Source organism: Zonotrichia albicollis, chromosome 5 (assembly GCF_047830755.1).
Source record: "Zonotrichia albicollis isolate bZonAlb1 chromosome 5, bZonAlb1.hap1, whole genome shotgun sequence".
Classification (NCBI taxonomy): domain Eukaryota; kingdom Metazoa; phylum Chordata; class Aves; order Passeriformes; family Passerellidae; genus Zonotrichia; species Zonotrichia albicollis.
Window position 1 is genome coordinate 20,341,822 of NC_133823.1, and position 20,956 is coordinate 20,362,777.

General features: G+C 48.8%; 1 protein-coding gene across 2 annotated transcripts in view; it reads right to left on the reverse strand.

The window, feature by feature from the left end:
• MFHAS1 (multifunctional ROCO family signaling regulator 1) overlaps window positions 1–20,130 on the reverse strand; it is a 35,525-nt gene extending 15,395 nt beyond the window's left edge. For both annotated transcript variants that reach the window (XR_012580388.1, XM_026791954.2), the window contains exon 1: window positions 16,160–20,130. Coding sequence is in view for 1 of the 2 variants with exons in the window: in XM_026791954.2 (XP_026647755.2) it covers window positions 16,160–19,358 (3,199 nt within the window). In the remaining variant the exon portion in view is untranslated. The remainder of the gene's footprint in view (window positions 1–16,159) is intronic.
• Between the last annotated feature and the right edge of the window lie 826 nt (window positions 20,131–20,956).

Below are 20,956 nucleotides of genomic sequence, written 5' to 3' on the forward strand. Positions count from 1 at the left end.
CAGAGAGGTTTCCCTAATTACAAGGACATCAGATATAACGTCCTTCTTTGCATATATTTGTTTAATTTACATAATAGTTTGTTGAGTACATCCTTAGTCAAGTGTTTCTTCCTTATGAAACAAAGTGTGGTGCAGATTTGCATCAAGATATATGGCTAAAATCAGAGGGAGCAGAGCACCAAGACCAGCCAATTCTCCTTTTGGAGGAGGAGAACTGCATAAGGCCACTCTAAAAGCATTGCTGGCACACATGGAAGTGCCCAAGCAGCACTCCACAGAGCTCAGAGCCTGAGTCTCCCTATGCCAACAGAGGTGGAAACCTGATTTTTGTTTTCAATCTGCTCTGTTTGTTTGGCTTAAAGTACCTTTTGTTATTACCAAAACTGCAGTCTTCAAAGTTTGAGTGACCTGCTGGCTTTCTCTTGCTCAATGATAGAATAAAGCTCAGTCTGTCCTTTTACTATTAACAGCTTTTACTTGCTCTCTTTTCCAGATGGGATGAAAACTTACCTTTTAACTTTTCTTTTGGTGTTGATTTGTGATTCCTCAATATTTCCAATAATTTCACCACTCTTTTCTGACCCCTCTCATTCCCTAATATCCAAACAGATGACAGACAACTAATTGCCGTAAATCAATGCAATAGCTAGCTTTTTCTTACAAATACCTTTTTCTCAATGAAAAGTGCTTGTTTATGAACTTAATATTATTATCTCTGCTGAGGCCAATGCTTACTGCTTTTTATTCTATGTTGGAATGCCTCCCAGTGAGAAGTCATGTGAATACAGAAACAACAGCTTTGCTACTTAACTCTTACAGAGTTCACTGCCTGCTAAATGCCATCTGGTCTGAGTTCTCAGTGCCCAAAAATCACCTGCAGCATTCATCTTTGCTGTTTAAAAATCACTTCTATAGTAGTCACATTTGTTACTGTAATAGGAAGGAGCTCTGGGGCCCAGAAAGAACTTATCAGCCTCACAGGGAAGCAGCAGTGCTGCCAGGAGAACATTTAACTCCTCCACCATTTCTTCTACTCTGCAACTTTCTCTCATAGGGAATTCTGTCCTAGAGCCGAGCTCTCTCCTGGTCCTCTATTTGTACTGTAAACCAGTATTACTTCTAGGTTTCCACCAGGTGGACAACTCTGGGGTACTTACTCACCAGTGTCATTGTAACACAACCCTGAGCTCCCCCCTTCCTTCAGATGTTTTATCAGCTCACCTGAACTGCAAGCTTACCAGTTCTCCTCTGGATGGAATCTGTCTTGGGGAGGAACCACCTTAAAACTTCCCAGTCATCAACTTACACTGATCAAAGAGGAGACTCAGGGATATCTAAAGCATGCACTGGAGGTGTGCTCCCCAAGAGTGAGAACTACTGGGATTGAAAAAAACCAGGAAGCAGCAGAATGCTTGCTCTCAAACTCCAAGTGCCAGAGTTAAAGCCCTCAGTCAGGCTTGCTCTGGGGGGAGGTGAAGCAGGCATAGCAGCTCAAGAGGTGGCTACTGCCAGAAAAGTGGGAAGAGGATACACTTCAGAGCTACATAAGAGTTCACACGCTGTTTTAGTCAGTGCACTTTTCACAATACAATGGCAGAGCAATAGCCAAAGAAATAAGGTCAATCACACGCGCTGTAAGCCATTGCCATTACCAGAGAAGGAAATGCTGCCCTTTGTCCAGGACCACAGCTTGTTCTGAGATGCAGGAGGCCCTAGAGGACTACCAATCAGTGTTTTGGACACAGAGGGTTAAAAGAGGGAGGAGAAGTCAGACTGGACTAGATCAAGCCTTTCCTTCTCTCCACCACCAGAAGTCTGCTCTGTCAGTGAAAAATTCTGAGAAAGCACAGACGTATGAGCTGCATCTATCTGGGCACGTAGGGATTTTGCATGCTTGGTGCTACTGGAAACGTGTCCCACAGTTCTGGACTTCACCAGCAACCACCTGGGAGCCAGAAAGAGGCACCAGCCTCCCTCCTCCCTCAGTCTCCTGCATTTTGTTCTTAAACACTCAAGCCAGGAAAACAGTCCTCCAAGCAAGGCAAAGCTTTATTAAAAATGAGTTCTGATTAAAAAGGGGTTTTAAATCCTTTTGTAATGATGACCGGATTATCCGCATCACGCTGCATTATGCAACTGAGAATAAAGCAGCACAGAGCAAGGGGTGAAGTGCTGTCTCCAGCAGAGCCATAACGTTGTAGGCAGCTCTCAGTTCCAGTGCTCACCTGCAAGATTCAGATGCAATCAGGTGCACTTTGTGCATGCCAGAGGAGCAGAATCATGCACAAACCTTGTATGATGCAGCAGCTGCAGAGCAGAGGTTGTTTTGCCACACACATTTCAACCAAAGGTGCTATTTCAGAGAAATACTGATGCTAAATGCTTCAGGAAGCACAGCTAAGAGTAATAAACTCTGACCTGAAGCCTGGGCACGGCTCTGCCATAAAATGTGACAACTGGTGATCCCACAGTGGTGATAAACCAGAGGCTGGTCAAGAACTGCCTTCAAGGCGCCCAGGCTCACTACGAGGACCCTGCTGCCAGCATCCAGCCTGGGCCCAGGGGCAGCAGCAGCCATGCAGTAAGTGAACAGCCACACTGCTCAGCTTCCCGAAGCCAAAGACACCTGGCCACACTTGCACAGCTGCCAGCTTTTAATGTGAAGCACTGCAAAGTGCTGGGCCAGAAGTCCAGATTCAGAGCCAACCTACCACACTTCCCAAAATAGCCCACAAAGCATCTCCTCTCATCACACCCTCTTCAGCCCAATGGTTAGTTGGAGGGTTTCTTTATTTATTTTCACTTTTTTTCTCTTTTTTTGAAATCAGATCCTGTCTGAATCACTAAACTGAACATGATCTTGCTGTGCTCGGCAACATTTTCTTAACATTGTGTTGAACTTCACTGTAGGCATTCAAAAATGTGCATGTGTGTAAGTACATAACATGCTAAACTCTTTTGTCAGAGAAGTAAGATGTGATTTATTTCAAAGAAGGATAAAGAACAAGTTAAAATTAACAGGCAGCTTCAAAAGTTATGTGGTAGCTTTCCATTATAAAAGACACAGAAAAAGGTAATATTTTTTTTTCTGATCCCAACGGAAGGTTTCCAAGCTTTTCTTTCATCCAAGGAAGTCTTTAGTTTGGCTGAGCCTTTGAGGTACAAACACATTGCTTAGGAAAAGACGCACACAAGACTCAACTCTTGATTGTTTATTTCAGCACCTTACCCTAGGAAGGCTCCAAGCTGACCACAGCAGCCACTTGCCAAGCTGAATTATTTTCCTATGCAAGCATCGGCTAAGATCTTTCCAAAATCCAGTAATGATCACCTCAGAGCCTGTAGGGCTCCCTCTGGGCACACACATGCTCCTTTGAGAAACTACAAACTTCCTGCTTGCTCAAGCTGCCATGAAAATGTCACCAGCGCTGGATCACAGCACGACCCTTCACGTGACAGCATGAGGAGACTCCCTGCCCAAAACTCCTGACAGTACACGTTCAGGTGTGCAGATCTGGCTGGACCTTTCAGTGAGGACAAAGCACACTGGAGTTTCACTCCCTGCAGAGCCCTCTGGCACCACCACGAACCTGAACAAAAGCACTTGGAGATGACCAAAGCTCCAGAGTGAGGCTCACACTGCCTCCATTTTCACATGTTGAACATTCCTACATAATTGTCCACCAGAAGCTTAAAATTATGATAAAGTAAGAAATAAATTCTTGCTCAGCAGATTTCTGGGATATTGAGGTCAGCAAAAAAAGGCATCTCTTCCCAACATCCCAGCTGTCTTCCTTCACTCCATCTCAATATGAAAGCAGGCGTGGGATGTTCAGAAACAAGTCAGAAGGCTGTTGAAGCTGAGCAGTTAGCTATAATAAAATATGAGCTTGAACCTCCACAGAGAAAGTTTTAACAAAAGAGATGGCTTTAAAAACACCAAACAACCCAAACAAATAAAAATGTCAAACCAAAATGAGTAAAAGTTGGCAATATGCATGGGAATATGCCGAAAGTTGGCAGCTTGAATTAGATATTCCTGACACCAAGAGCTAAAGGTGCTCAGCCGGGCATGATTCCACCAGTGCATTTTCCAGGCAGGGATGGCACAGTCCTAACAGTGTACAGTGAAAGATCCATGTATTAAAGAGACCTGTGAAACCAGAGGCATTACTAGCTCCCATGTAAAGTCCCATTGGTCTCCTACTTTGCTGCCAGTCAAACATCTTTCCTATACTGTCCTCCTTGAATTTGGAGGATGAGTGAAGTACTGGGGTGGGGGGATGTCTATGTGTGTGTGTTAAAATCCATCACCACTGCCACTCACTACATCTACAAGATGTTGAAGAAGTTCAGAGCCATCAAAGCTCCGAGCCCCACAGACCCTGTACTGAGCAGTCAGAGCTCAAGAGAGCTGAGCAGGGCTGGAAGGGGGTCCCAACACAGCAATGGCACATGCTCAGCATGAGCAGGCTGCCCTCAGAGCCCTGAGGCTGCAGCATGGCTGCCTCACTTCACAGAAACAAATTTCTTCTTTCACACTGTAGCCATCACTTAGTGCCCAAAAAATAGATTTAAGCTGCTCCATAGTAAAAATAACAGTGACCAAGAAACATAATGTCAGATCACAGGAAGGGGAAGCTCTTTTCTGTTAGATTTTCTAAATTTAGCCACTTTGATATACCAGAGTCATATGGATATGAGACTTTTCCAAATCTAGCGCATGCATCACTGTCTGAAATAAGAGCATGAAAATCTCTCGGACAAAGAAAGAGGCTGCTCACAAGGAAGATTTAGAGAAATGCACAGGGAGCTGAAAACTCATTTGATTATGCAACGAGTGTAAGTAGGCCTGGTGCTTGCTGCTGACTCCCTGGTTTGGAAACCTGCCACCAAGCATCCTCTGCTTCAGTACATTCAACCCCATCCAGCAGTTCTGCCTATAAAATTGTGGTGGGTTAACCCTGGCTGGATGCCACATGCCCACCATAGTCACTCTTATCACTCCCTTCCTCAATGGGACGGGAGACAAAATACAATGAAAGGCTCATTGAGGTAAGAGCAGGAAGAGATCACTCACCAGTTGCTGTCATGGGCAAAACAGACTTGACTTTGAAAAATACTTTAATTTTTTTACCAGTCAAATCAGAGAAGGACAATGAGAAATAAACCCAAATCTTAAAACACCTCTGCCCTACCCAGTACTTCTTCCTGGCCTCAACTTCACTCCTGACTTTTTCCTCCTAATTTTGTCTACCTCCTCCCTCCACAGTGGCACAGAGGTTCAGGAATGGGGTCTGCAGTCAGTTCATCATAGATTGACTCTGCTGCTCCTTCCTCCTAAGGGAAGGACTCCTCACACTTTTCCTCTGCTCCAGTGTGGGGCCCCCTCCCACAGACTGCAGTTCTTCATGGACTGGGGTCCCCCATGGAGTCATAAGTCCTGCCATAAACCTACTCTAGTGTGGGGTTCTCTCTCCATGGGTCCACAGGTCCTGTCTCAAATCTGCTCCAGCACAGGCTTCTCACAGGATCACAGCCTCCTTCAGGCATCTACCTGCTCCAGCTGCAACTGCTGCTGCAAGGGCTTTTGGTTTTTCTCCCCTTCTTATCTGTCACCCCAAAGGCACTGCCACCACTGCCGATGGGCTTGGCCCTGGCCAGTGGTGACTCTGTCTTGGAGCCATCTGGCACTGGTGGTCAGAGAGATGGGAAGCGCCCAGCAGCTTCTCACAGGAGCAAACTCTGTAGGGCCCCACTTCTGCTACCAAAACCTTGCCATGGAAACCCACTGCAAAAATACAGCCACACACAGCAAGGGTGTAAGAAGCACCATGCAGACCAGGAGAGGAAACAAAATCCTCCATCTCTTCTCTTCCCTGCAGTAGCACAGACATACAAAAAGGAGAAGTCTGTCCATCTTCCCCTGCCTGGAATATCCTGAAAATGTGGAGAGGTCCACCTGCTTGTTTCTCTCTGAACACACAGCATGCTGGATTCCTGAAGATACAGTCCAGATGAGGCTTCCCCAAGAAAACCAATCCATCCAAAGGACTACCCAGGGAATACTCTGAGCCAGAACTGATTATTCCAGCTCTCACTGCTTGTTTCTAGTTGGGCTGCTCAGCAATACAGAGGTGCAAAACAGAGTGACCCAAGAAGTTCAACAGTGGGACAGAGGCTGGCTGGCTCAAAGCCCACATTAAGGCAGTGGAGGCCAAGCCAGCAGCTGTTCTCTCAACCTACAGCACACTTTATAAAAACATTTTAGACCCAGAAAAAGCTCTCTATCATTAGTGAGAGTTTGTCACCACACAGCTGTTACTGAGTCAGACACCAGTTTGTCTGGATTTGCAATTTCCCATGCCCTGTGGCTACTCCCGGGTGCGTCTGCAATTTGCAAGATGTATTCTCTCAAAGGTGTGCAGAGCAGCCCAGCTGCCACCCTACTGTCACTTTGCTCCAGCTCCTGTGTGTCCCATCATGACTAAATCCCCCTGCTAAGGAAGGTCATTGCTCCTGTGAGCCACTCAGCTTCACAGATGAAGAATTCCAAAAGTAAGGGGACAACTAAGTTATGTAGTTGCCTCTAGTCCCATGTAGACAAGGTCCCAGCTGTTCAGCTCTTTTTGGGGGAAAAAAAAAATTCTGCATAAACAACTTGAACAATTCCCCATCACACATCACAATAAATACAGCTGCATACTATTATACACTGAGCGTGTAATCCTGTAAAATGCAAAGATCAGCCATTTGACAGACAATCATGCTGTTTTCCCCATAATGTAGTAAAAGAGAATATGTGTACAGACTGGTGAGTTAGACATGATATAAATATAGAGAGAGGGTGGAATGATAAAAATTCAAGCGTCAGGAACATCAATATGAGATGACTGCTTCTCAGAATGGATCTTTATCATCAGCCATTACCCCATCTTTTAGTACTTCACTCTTTATTGATCGCAATTTCTCTGAGAATTTTCATGAGAGATGAAAATGCAACTATTTGGACATGGGCAACAGGAATATTTAGAGTACAAGACCGAAGTCAGGCAGCCTCAGAGAGAGGTCCCTGCCTCTCCATCCTCCACACTGTACAGCCTGTGCATTTCAGCTCTGCACACTGCTAAGTTCTTGCTTTCTAACACTATCTGTTCAGAGAAAAACCGCTTGCCATCCTTACCTGACTGCTGCTTTTAGCAAAGAGGCCACAGGGAGTGGAGAGAGGTACTAAATAGCCAGTGACAGAGTTCCACAACAACAGCTAGAGGTACAGGAGGGAGCTGCTGCACCATGCAGACTCATGGTCTGTACTGAAGGACAATTTTGCAGTTCTGCTGTGTCCATCATAAGTTTTCAGAAACAGCATGATAAAGATGCCTTTTTCTTCTGCTGCAAGAAGCTCTCCCTCTGTATGTTGCCCATGCAGCAAGTGGGAGGGTCTTCCTAAATGTGAGAACACTTAGGGATAGCCTAGGAACAAATCAGCCCTTCTAGCAGTCCTCTGCTGCCAACCATGCACTGATCCAGAAGAACCAAATGCACAGCACACGTCTCTCAAAGTCAAGCAAGGCCAAATCACTGTACACCTTCAATATTTTTCCATTGCATGGTTTCATGGGGCAGAAACTGCTAGATGCATTTGCTAGAAGCAAATTAGGTCAAGCACCTCTGTCTCAAATCAAACCCTGCAGATTTTGATGCTGTGGAAACCACAGCAAATTAATTTTTCAGGAAGTTCATAAACAACCCTACCCTGCTGTATGGCAGGATCTGTTCCTTATCAGATGCCATTGCTCACTAGGTATTGCTGTAGAGAAAAACACCTGAAAAAATGTAAAAAACATGATCCAAGGGGAATTCAGCACACAGACTGCAAAGTTACTATATACACATCATTCAAGAAACCAGTCTTGAGTGAAGTGTGCCATAATCTTGTATTCTGTTAGGACAAAAGCCTACAATATTAATTTTATCACCAGTCATTTGTGGGCAAGAGGCACATAAATCCCTGTCCTACCACTGTTGTACCTTTGTTTTGTTCCTGGCATACTGTAACAGGAAGAGACTGAAAACTCTACAGAAAGTGATGGGTACCATGAATGGAGGAGGAAGGAGCTTTCCCAAAACAGTGTAGGTTCCCTCAGATAACACAAATAAAAATGCTTCTCTAAACTAGACTCTTGGCAAACATCATCCTAAAACTGGATAAAGAGATATCCTGGTATTGCTTTCATAAAGAGTCTTGCAGAAATGCACTTGGAAAAGCCTGCGAAATAATCCTGCCAGTAAAAGCCCAGCAGAAGTCTCCCATCATCTTATCAGCACAATTCAATGTATCCTAGATCAACAACACTACAGCTGCTTCCTGGAGTGTTCAAGCACCAAATCTGAGTCAGCACTTGGCAATACAAGGCAGGTCTGAACAGGATTTGAGACTGAACTTTATTTTGTGCTGAAAGTTACTTGCCCTGAGAGTTCAGTGTAGTGTGATCTTCACAAAGTGCTCAGTTTAATGGCCTTCCCAACTGAAGCACCTTGCTCATCTCAAAGCTGTTCTTTGGCTCAGGCAGAGCGTGCCATGCTCAACTGCCAATTCAAAATTAATGCTGCCTTGTGAAGTGGTTAAGTCCTAGGCCATTTTCACACTCCTCCCCCAGGAATCCACAGCTAAAACCAGTAAGGAGTGCACTTGGTACACCTTTGGGTAAAGCTCAGAGCTCTTGAAAATGACCACTGGGAAAACAAAAAAACAAAGCTGAAATTAAGGTCTTGCTTTAAACCACAACCAACGCCAGCAGAGAAGCACTCCAGCAGTGACAGCTCAGTCTGAGCACAGCCTCCATCCACTGGCCACAGACAAGTCTCCCCTAACCACAGAACCTGGGAAGTCTGAAATCACAGTACCACTGACCATGTTGGCAACCTGACCAGCGTTACCACCAAGCTTTAGCCAGCAAAATACCACAAGTGCAATATGTCTTCAGCCTCCAGCAGCCTCCTGAGGAAGAACCATAAGCGCTCCGAGGTGGGGATGTTGAATCCATTTGAACATCCCAAATTAAATTTCTAACAAAGCCACCAGCCATTTTATTTTCACAGGTCTCGCATCCCCCCATCTCAGTTCTTACATCTGGTTCCCCTGAAAGAAATTGCCAGAGGACAAAACTCTCCCACCTGGTCTAGCTGGAACAAAGGCCACATTCACACAGGTGACCTTGATATCCAAGACTGTAAACTTCATCCATGCAACAGCTTCCAAAAACACCACAGCCTCCTCATCCTCTGTATAAGACAGGTCCTTCATGCTGTGGTCACCAGAATCCCATCAGCTCTCCTGATGTAGGCAAGTCCACCATATAACACACCATGGAGGCAGGCTGAGACTCCCGTAACCCAAGTGCATTACTTTCTTAGCTAATCAAAAGCACTGACACATTTTGTTTGCAGCAGAGGAATTTGGTGGTTATAATTCACACTATACTCGAGGCAGTCCCTTCCCACTCCTTTGTCCCTACAAGGAGCTCCCTGAAATAGGTATCCCACAAGCTCCAAAGCACCTGAGAAGAGCTGATCTTATTTGGCACCAGCCTGCTCACTCTCACAGTTGTCAACACGTGGGTGACAAGCACAGGTATCACAAATAAGGAGCGGGAGGTAAAAGGCCCCAACTGATGATCTTGTACTCAACCCCCAGAACACAATTTGCTTTGCATACCTACAGAGGTTATTCCTCTATTCCCAATGGGGGTGAGGTAGAAAAAAAATTGCACACTGATGACTTCCAAGAACTAAAACCCCACAGAGGACTTTTCACTATATAAATTTTCCCCCTTCTTCCCTAGAAAATTGTTTTCAAGAGTCAAACAAGTAGCTTGCACTACTACTAGCAAATTACTAACTGGAGAGCATGCTAGGCTATCACAGTTCCTTGCTTAATACTGCAAAAGCAATGGACACCACAGCATACAGGAGAATTACCTACCAGATGCACTTTTATGTTGTTTTTAAACTGACACTGTTTTTTACATCTCTGTCCCAATGTCAAGGAACATGTTCACATCCCCAAATGCCAACAATTCAGCACTGTTGGTGATTCCCCACCATCCTCTCCTGAGATGCAAAAGGACCTCTCCTGTAATACACCTGCATGTGGATCATTCACGTGCCAAACCTCAATTAAACTTACATGGGAAAACTTTTCCACTTCAGTGCTTGTAGAAGCAGGTATCACATCACCAGATGTGTGAGCACACAAGACAATGCAAAGCATGTTCCATGACACCTGTGTCCACAGCATGCTGAAGCAGCACACAAATCAGTAACCAACTCATGTAATCAACTGACTCCAGAGAGGGGAAAACCTCCAACAAGAGCTTATCTCACCCTCACAGTCAGCAGCTTTTAAATAGATCTCACGCAATGAAACAAAGAATCACTTGGTACCCAACAACTCTTTTATAGGTCATTTCCTGCAGAGACAAATTTCAGCAACGGTAATAAAAAAGACAAACCAAAAACACAAACTAAAAAAAAAAATAATGCACTGAAGGCCAAGAACTCTGCTTTGCTTCACTAACCAAACCAAAAAGAGCCACTCAACCAAATCTAGCATCTCCCTGGTTCAGTGGTGACAGATCAAAGTCCAGAGGCTCAATGCCCAGAGATGACCCCCATGGGGAACAGGCCAGGGCAAGACAAGTTGTTAAGGGACAAACCAGAAGAGCTTCCCTGTACCAGAGCTGACATAACAGGAAAGCTTTCTTTTATCAGAAATGCATAGGAACTTCTTGAGTAAGGAAGAGGACTCCTTCAATAAAGAAAGAGGATTTCTTCAAGCAGTGTTAAGTGTGCATGTTGCCATTCTAATTTCAAGTAATTTTAGCAAGTTCTATATTAAGAGCTTAAAAAAAAAGAGCCCCCAAACACACACAATATGAGTAACCAGACACTGCAGGACAGCTGTAAGAAGGCAATTCAAAAACCTCAGCCTTTCTTGTGGCATCCAGATTCCCTCCTGTTCCTGCATCATCCCAAGCCAGACTGTCAGGCACAAGCTAGGGTCTGCACTGACTACTTCAGTTCTCTCCAAAGACTGATTCCACATCCATATCCCACCAGGGACAGTCCCATGGCAGCCACCCACTCTGCACACCACACTTGTCCTCTGGCAATTTCTCAGCTTTCTTCAAGACCACAGAAATATTTGTTGTCCCTTTCAACATGTTGTTTAAATTAGAGGATGCCTCAGCCACCAAACAAGAGGACTTCAAATACGGACCTTGCAACACATAGGTTAATATGAAGGAAATCTCTAAAAATCAGTGATGGCACAAAGGCTGCTACTGTGTTCCTACAGTTACTACAGCAGGTCACAGCAGTCAAGGCTGTCACTTCAGCAGCACAGAAATCAGCTCTAGTCAGTAAACTTAATTATCCATGCTAGAGCCACAGAATGACAGTAGCTTCCTCAAGTCCAGCAACCAATCTGTGCTCTTCCCTTGAACCACAGGGCCCTGTTCAGCTTCATCCTGCCACCCAGATCATCCTCACCCAAAGATCACATGGTGCTGAAGTCCTGTCCCTCTGTCTCCAATTAGTACACTGCTGAAGCCACAGCCTGCAGGATATGTGACAACAGCCCTGAAACAGCCATAGCATCTACTTTGAAAGTCAAGCAAAAAAGACTCCACCTGCAAATGGGGAAAATAGAAGGCTGCCTAATGTTAGGATCAGGCTCTCTAACAAGCAGGTGTTGCTCTATTGCAATTGTCTATGAAAAGAACCCCAGCTACTTAAAGCATGACTACAAAGTGGAATTAGATACCTGACATGAGCCTTTCACCGAGCAGCAGCTCAGATTTTGAGGCAACTTTGGAGCCCTTCTGACAAAACCAGTCTCACCTGCTCTCACCTCACCCTGCATGGGTGACTCCACAGCGTGACACACCACAGGTTCCTCCACCTCTCTGTCTCCTGACTCCATCCCAGCCACCAAGGGAGGTCATGATACCTTCTGACTCCAACTCAGGGCTGGTGAGCATGTTCACTTTGAATCATGTGCATATGGTGGCCCAGTTAGCCCTGCTCTAGCCATGACAGAGAGACTCACAGGGGAACTGTGATACCTCCATCTGTACCCCTTAAGGTGACCGGCACTATAGTCCCTGCTTCTGCTCACCCTCAGTGTGGGAGACAGGCAGAGTAGAGGCATGTGATCTCCTCCCTGCTCTGATACCTCAAGAAGGGGATAGCAAGGCAGGTGGCAGATGTGCACTTTCCCTCCACAAAAGACCTCTTGCTAATCCTCCAGAGCCTTTCAAAGCTCCCCAATAGCTCTGAAGCATCCTTTTGGACAGGGGCTGCTAGGCTCACACAGTATTTTGGCCCATGGCTTTCTATTTGTTGTTATGTTTTTATTCTGTGAAAACCCACACCACCTTATCTTACTTGCCCATCTTCTGCAATGGACACAGACCCCGGCTTTCTTATGTCTACACTCATACAGCCCCTTCACAAGGCAGGAATAAAGGAAAACCAGCAGTCAAACATAACCCCTCCCAGCCCAAACACCAGAAGAATCATGCACAGGACATCAGGACACCTTGTACAAAAGCCAGTCTGCAAGAGCCCGTGGTGCCCCAGACCCAGCCTAGCATAGGGCAAGGGGAAACAGCAGCAGGGCAGTTAGCAGGTGCATATGAATGCAAGCTTGGAAAATCCAGTCACATTTGTCCAAACAAAGCACACGTGTCTACTATCAGACAGATGGCAAACCACCTCCACCCCCCATCCCAAGTAATTTAATAGCTTACAAGACATGAATAACCTAAAAGCTCTTCAGTCCAGGGGCTAAAAGAACATCACATACAAATGAGAGCATTCCACAATGTCTTGGAGAAGTGAACCATTCCTGTTGGTTACTCAAAGAGAGATATGACTTTCTTAGCCTGGTAGGGGCACTTTCATTTATATATCATGCAAATGTAAAAGAAAAAAACCAATTTAACACATTGAGTTGTTATCAGCCAAGTGGATGACTGCAGCCTCAAAGCATACTAAAATTCCAACTCAGATGCCAATTCAGTTACTATTTTGTCCAGCTACAAAACTGTTTCAAACACAAAAACTTCCTTAAAAGGACTCCAACAAGGCATTTTTATTTCACTTTCATTCACTCTTTGCAATAAACCCTCAGAAAGCTGAATCCAGAACCTTAATTTTTATTTACCATTTCTATACACAGTAGCCCTATTCCTGGAGATTTGTGTGTGTATTATCAATGGAAGCTATAGTGTGCAGGACAGAGAGGAAAGGGAAGGAGAGGAAAACCAAAGATTAATCCTCAACTTGTGAACTCCCTTTTTGAAAGGGACTCTAATAAAAATTTTGGATGACCAAAGAATGCACCATAAGTTTCATGAATGACGACACAGATTGCACAACCACACAGAGAGCCAGACTGCACTTCCATTTTTGAGCACAAATTTGGCAGTGTCTACACAGAAATATTTCCCTTATTAAGGTCAACTGGCTGCAAAGCACTTCTTTAGTGCAGTCCTAAAAAGCCCACAGACCTATTTAAGTATTAGGAACATTGTAATTGTCAGTGATTTCCACTAAAAAAGCTTGGAAAGAAACACAGACATCTCCCTCACTACATGTTTTCGTAACATTAGACTCCTCTCTTTCCTACACCTTGTCAAAAATGACACCAACCATGATTCACTTGCATGACAGCAAGCTTGGCAGCATGGCTTAAACATGCACGCCTCCTGATCAACAAAATCAGGAGGGAAAAAAAGTCCTGAGCTTCACGATTGCCATTTAGGGGCTCCTAAACAGTCTTTTATTCATAGAGCAGATACACAGCAAGGAGTATTTTAGATTAAATGCACACATACAGGCCTCCCAAGTCAAATCACAGCTCACATTTTTCATAAAGTCCAGATCAAACCTGGGCTAGATTCAAGCATCATCCATGACAACAAGCAGGCTTCTCAATAAACTGATTTAATCACTCTTCAGCATTTCCACACATCAGCCTTGCCTTTTAAACGTGTCTGTCTGCTGCTCTCCCAGCTAGAGTCACAGGGTATCGATGTTTAAAAGTCATTTCCTGCCCCAAAGCAGGGACACACCTGGGATGCTATCGTGTGCCCCTGATAGCAAGGCCTGAATTCCCTGCTGGAGTTCCTCAAAAATGCTGCAAGCCCCTTTCCACAGGCAGCATCACCCAGGTGTCATTTGGAGACCTGGCACACAAGCCCCAGCTCCTCCCATGCTCAGCACACTGCTTACCTGGGCCTTCCCTTCCCAGCACACCTGGCCTGGCTCCCAGGCGAGATAAATCCTTTCCCACCTCTAAGGAAACACACATGGCACAGCCAAGTCCAAAGGAAAAGGCCCTTCAATGCCCCTCTCATGCTTCTGAACCTGCTCTGACCATCACTGGGGTCAGCAACAGCCTGCAGACAGTCTGGCTCCTCTTCAGATTTCCCTTCTAAAGCATCATCTACTCACAGGGAGAAAAGGGACAGCCACAAAGCATTCACCAGTTTAAAAAAAAATGAAAGAGATGCGTGACTAGAGACTGGAATTCACAAGCTAAATCTTCAATAGGTGCCCATCACACTGCACACTCATGTGTCTGCTGTTGTGACTAATTTTGGCAGTTTTCTGGGGAGGGTTGTTGAGGTTTTTTTCAGGGGTTCTGTAGCAGGTGTGGTTTTTTCAGTTTCCAGAGTGTTTTGTTTGGAAAGCAGATCACATTGCCCTATGCACCATGTCAGCAGCAAGATATCACTCAGCAGGTCTCACAGCATGGGCTCACCCCCCAGTCCACTGGCTCTTACATAAGTGAGCAGTTGGAGGGAGACACGGCTGATGGAGCCAGGACTCAGGGTGAGGAGCAAACTGCACCTTCTTATTCTAAATATCCAGAGGAAAAAAAAAAAACCAACAAAAAACAAGAAACCAAACCCCAAAACAACCCCAGAAAACCCACACCTTATTAGTCACATTTGCTTATGAACAAATTCAGCATTGCTGCTTGCTCTAAGTCAAATCATGCTTACAGTTCCCTGCTACCTCTTAATAATGTGCCAACACACCTCTAACATGGTTGTTACAATGCAGATTTCTGGAGCATTGCTCACAGTCCAGACTGCATTTTGATTTCCTGCAGATTTACACATCAAAGCACCTTTCCCATGGCACCCTGCAAGCCGCAGAGCAAACCCAAGCAGAGCAGGGAGGACACTAGTTAGTACCTGCACACACAAAGTAAAACAGATGCTGCTGGAAAATATCACCGATAAAAATCACAACTTTAGAGGTGACAGCTTTAAAAAGCACCACAACCTGTCACATTCCAGAGGAGAGAGGTTATGCTTTTTTCATTTGAGGAAGGGAGAGAGAGGAAGGAAAAAAAAAACGTGCTTGAGAACAGCTCCAAAAGGCACAGTTTGGGAATCACTTCTAGGTGAGACACTTAAACAAAGAAGATGGAGTATCCTTCTCTCTTCAGTGAGGAATGCTTCCTACTAGAGACAGGGCTCAAAGAAAGCTCAGAGAAAGCTCTTTTTACACAGGGCTATGGAGACCAACACACCCATTGTCTGCCAGGAGGAGCTTTCCTGCATTCAGACAGACTGCAGCATAGGCCAGGTTTTGGGGGTGAAGGGTTGAAGGGGGGGACGGGAGATACCTGCAATGTTTTAGGCATCTCTATTCATGTTTACAAATAGCTCCAAGGAAGTGGGAGCTGCAGGGTAAAAGGAACTAGGGGGAAAAAACCCCAAGAGCACAATCCCATTCAAAGAAATCAAAACAAGGAGGACAGTTCAGAGACTTCTCAACAATGGCACTGCCAACCCTCAGGGCCAAAACCCAAAAAGCAGAGAGAAAAGGCGCAGACAAAGGGGGATGTAACACCCCCCTCCTCTCAGAATAAGGTTATTTTAAGCCTGTCTCCTTGGAGCTACCCTAATATTTTCTCTCATGACTCAAACCACCAGGGAAAGGAGTTAGGGCAGAGAATAAAAGAAAAAAGAAAAAAAAGAAAAAAAAAATAGAGCTATGGCTGACCTCACAAGACACCTTTCTAGTAGGGGCAAAGCTCCAAAAGAGATGAAAGGCAAGCTGGGCTGTGCCTTACCTGGAAAAGTATGTGGGTTGGGTGACCCTCTTTTAAGGCACTTTGAACAGAGGACATGCACAGTGTAGTACAGGCCCGGCCATTCCTGGAGCAGGACATTCAGTTCTTCCACTAAAGGCGTAATAGCTTGCCAAGCTGTCCAGATATTTGGTAGGGACGCGTGACTAGCGATAGACAGAGTGTCTGGCTGCAGAGCTCCCCTGGCAGGCCGGTAGCTCACCACCACAGGCACCTTTCCCCGGTAGGCATAAATCTGGTATTTGCCATCTGACCGCTGAACCACGTGGCTGTTAATCTGGACACTGTAGCGTGCAAACAAGCCGGGTGGGAAAATGAATGGAAAGCTATATTCAATCTGCAGCTGCTCAACCACGAAGGACTGTCCGCTCAGATTGGTGCCGTGGATCCATGCCTCCGCATGGGGCACCTCGTTTTTCACGTAGCAGGGAAACTTGTACCAAGCAGCCGCCCCATTTAAGGGCTTGCATTTGGGTTTATTGACACAGTAACATAGGCCCATCTTCTCCAGCAGCTCCAGAATGAGCTGCAGATCCTCCCGACTCTGGATGTGGGGCTTAAGAAGGAGACGGATAACGTGGGCAGGAAGGAGGCCATGCAGCAAGAAGCCCTCCACGTAATGATGGAGCTGAGTGGTTCTCAGTTCGTCAATCTGGGTGTCGCTGAGCAGTTTCTGGAGCAGCACGGTGGCATCCCGCTGGCAAAAGACGTTGAGGATGTCTATGAGCCGCGGCAGGTTGTGGAACACATACTCCCGCAAGGTGAGATGTTCCTCAAAGTAGAGCAGCTTTCCGCTCTCGTGCAGGTAGGACAGGGCACTCTGCAGCCGATCCTCCGTCAGGCCCGCCTGCAAGCCCAGCCGGGCAGAGTCCCACCAGCTAAGCCACAGCTGCTGAGCTTGAGGCTGGAAGTGCAGCTCCTCCAGAACTTGCCAGGACTTGGGCAACACCCGGTGCAGGTTTGGGAAGATATCCCGGTGCTCGGCCACCGAGAGGAGCTTGTCCCGCAGGCGACGCACCTGGCAACGGTCCTGGCAGCTGAAAGGCAGCACTGGAGACAGGATCTGTGGGCGGTGGTTTAGAAGATACTGAAACTGGGCTTTCTTCCGCCGCAAGTTCTTGTCTGAGACCCCGTAAAAGGCAGCATGCGGGCTGGAGCAGCGCAGATCAAAGTCCTGTCCCAGAGCCTCATCCACCTGCTGGACTAAGCTCTGGAGTCCCTCAGCATCCCTCTTCTCCTGCTGAGCGATCTGGTGATGGATGTCCAGGCACTTCTCTTCCAACTCCCGCTCCGCACAGAGGTCGGCATGGGTTCCCACCATGCACACTACGGCATGGGGTACCTTGGAGCTGAGCCAGTGCAAGAAATAGCCCACAGAGGGGTAGAAGTGCTGAGGGACGTAGGCACTCAAATTCACCACCAGCACATACAAGGCTCCAGGGGAGAGGAAGAAAGACTGGATCACATCATAGCTTGGGTCCCCCGCCAGCTCATACACAATGAATGTCAGGCCCCTCTCTGCATCTGCTGTCCAGTCCATCACCTCGATGCCCTTGCTGCCTCCTGATAGTCCTAGTCCCAGTGGTACTCGGGGCACATTGGGTGGCAGTGACGGTGCAGGGGATGTTTTGTCCCCTTTTGCTCGGTGAGAGGGCACACGAGAAGGGATGTCCTGCCGCTCAATAGGGAGACGTTCCACCTGTTGCATGACAGGTACTCGAGTTGAAGAATTGTCTTGAGGCTCTGGAAAGGGGCAACACCCAACTGCCACCCTCCCAACGTCCTGCTGCTGCCCAGGAAACCCTCTGTGCTGGGTGTTCCCTGCCTCCAGGCTTCCCATGTCCTCTCTCTTCTCATTTTCCTCCATGAGGCATCGTCTCAGCAGGGTCTTTCCTGCATCCTTTAGGCCCATGAGGACTAGTTTGAGGCGGGGTTTGAGGGCAGGCTGGGAGTGTGCCAGTTCCTGCTGGTAAGCTGCGATGTAGGGGATGCCTTTCATGCACACCTCATAGGGGGGCTGGATGAGGGGGTTGTCTTTGATCTTCCACAGGGTGACACGGGAAAGCTGCCCGAAGCCCTCAGGCAGGATAGCGATCTGGTTGCCTTGCAGGACCAGCTCCTCTAAGCTGTGGAGGAGCACGATGGAGTCAGGCAGGTAGCGGATGCGGTTGTTGTCCAGCCAGAGAGTGCGGAGCTGGTGGAGCTGACAGAGGTGAGGGGGCAGCACGGTGAGCTGGTTGCGGCTCAGGTAGAGCTCCTCCAGACTGGGCAGTGCCAAGATGGCAGAGGGGAACTCCTCCAGCAGGTTGGATGAAAGGTTCAGCATCTTGAGCCGCTGTAGTCTGCCGAAGCCAGAGGGCAGCGCCTGCAGCCGGTTGCCGTCCAGCATGAGGCTCTCGAGGGCACCCAGCTGGCAGAGACCCTCGGGAAGGGACGCCAGCCCGGTGCCGCTGAGCCAGAGGATCTTGAGGCGGCGGAGAGCAGCGATGCCCTCGGGCAGGGCCCCGAGATGGCGGTTGCCGGAACAGTCGAGCTCCTCCAGGGCGGCCAGCTCCAGCAGCGGGGCAGGGAAAGAGGGCAGCAGGTTGTGGTCGACGTCGAGGGTGCGGAGGTGCCGCAGGCGGCCCAGGCCCTCGGGCAGGCGGCGCAGGCGGTTGAAGCTGAGGTCGAGCTCCTCGAGGCAGCCCAGCTCGGCGAGGCGGGGGGGCAGCCCCGGGCCCTCGGCGCCCAGTTCGTTGTGGCTGAGGCTGAGCTTGCGCAGGCCCCGCAGCCCCGCCAGCGCCCCGCCGTCCCCCAGGCCCCGCAGCCGGTTGTGGCTGAGGTCGAGCTCGGCCAGGCGGTCCAGGTGGCGCAGGGCGGCGGCGGGCAGGCGGGCCAGCCGGTTGCGCCGCAGGCTGAGCACCCGCAGCCCGCTCAGGGCGGCACCCACCTCCTCGGGCAGCTCCTCCAGCCCCCGCCCGCACAGGTTCAGCGCCTCCAGCTCCCCCAGCGCGGCCGCCGCCAGGGACGGGAGGCGAGGAGCGGCGGCACCGGGGGGCGGCGGCGGCCCCCCCGGCGGCCCCGCGTCCGGCTCGGGCTCGGGCTCGGGCTCGGGCTCGCCGGGGCCGCCCTGCAGCTTCCGTGCGCGCAGGGCGGCGTCGCGCCACAGCCGCACCGCCTTCGGGGGCTCCGTCTGAGCCATGGCCGGGGGAGCGGGCCCCCGCCCCGCCCGACCCTACCTGCCGCCGCCGCCGCCGCTGCTCGCCATGGGCGCGGCCGCGCTGCGCGTCGCCGCCGTCGCGACGGGCTCGGGGCTCCCCGCGGCTCCGCGCCGGCACTGCCGCCGCGCCGCGCCGCGCCGCCCCGCTCCGCTCACGTACCGCCGCCGCCGCCACCGCCCCGCCGGGGGCGGGACACGGTCACGGCCCGGCCCCGGCAGCGCCGCGCCGCCTCCGCGCCGGGGAGAGCCGGCCTTGCCTCTGGGGGACACCCCGCCCCTGCCAGCCGGGCACCGGCCCCTTCTCCCCGAGAAGGAACGGTCCGGAAGAGACTCCCGGCCTGCAGCTCCTAGCCCCGGCAACGCCCGAGAGAGCGGCCTTCGCGTGCCCCGGTGGGGTGAGCCCGCCTGGCCCCGGAGGCGGTGGGGCAGCGGCGGTGGCGGTGCTGGTGGCCGTGCCGCCGGGACCCCGGTGTGTGACAGCCGCCGCCCCGGGTCTCGCCCAGTGCCTGGGCTCGCTGAGAGCTTTGCGAGCCGCCCGACTCACCACGGAGTTACGGCAAAAGGTGTTGTAATGCCCCGTATCATTTTTTCTCGAGGCAAGGGCTGATTTTTCATCCAGCCTGCAAGAAATCGAGGTTAACCTTTCTTCCCATTCAGTAAATGTTCTTCCGTGTTGAGAGAGTGCGAAAGCCTGCAGCCCTCTGGTTAATCGGAGCAACTCTGCCACCTTCCTGCCGTGCTTTGTTTCCTGTGCTGCATCCATCTGGCCAGACCCTAAACACCGCCTTCTCCAGGTTCCTCAGTCAAGCTTTGCCCCAGGGGGTCGCAGAAATAGGCGTGGAAATTTCCGCCTCTGCTATCGAGGGGGAAGAGAGCCCCTTTACAGCGGAGCCGCGAATCAGGGTGACTCGGGCTGTGGGCGCTCAGTTTTCCCAAGATGTGTGACCTTACCCTTACAAATGTCAGCGATGCACCGTGGCCAGAGGTTCACAGATTGTAAAACGTCATTGTCTTTGTTCAGCACTGGACACTCCAGCGTGCCTTGGGGGCTTTGGTTCTTCCTTTCACCGTGGAAGCAACCCTTCGCCTTGTTGTTACAGCTAACATTAAAGCATGCTTTAAGCTATTACTTCAGACCCACGAAAAGAAAAAAAAAAAGGATTTGAAATTAAAAGTAGTACACAGGGCAACCAGATTTATTGTCTTCCTTTATTGTGGAAAGCCATCACAAGAGCGACACCTTTCCTTTTGGGTGGCCTTGTGCATCTGACTGTGCCTGGAGAGGAGGAGAAAGCTGAACCAGCTTTGTGTGGAGCCATAGTCACTGCACTAAATTATTAAATTTACAAACTACTAAAACTACAAGATTGCAAAGGCTCAGATTTAGTTTCTGTATTTCCTATTATTAACAGACAAGCAGAGGTAGAAGACTTTCAGGCCCTCGGAGTTCTGGGAAACCTTCACCAGGTTGCTGCTAAGTGAGAATGGCATCACTGTGTAGGGAAAATCTTCCTGTGTTGGCTGGTAAAGCCAGACAAAGGACACAAAGGACAGGGAGGAAAGTCCATGCTGAGAGAAAG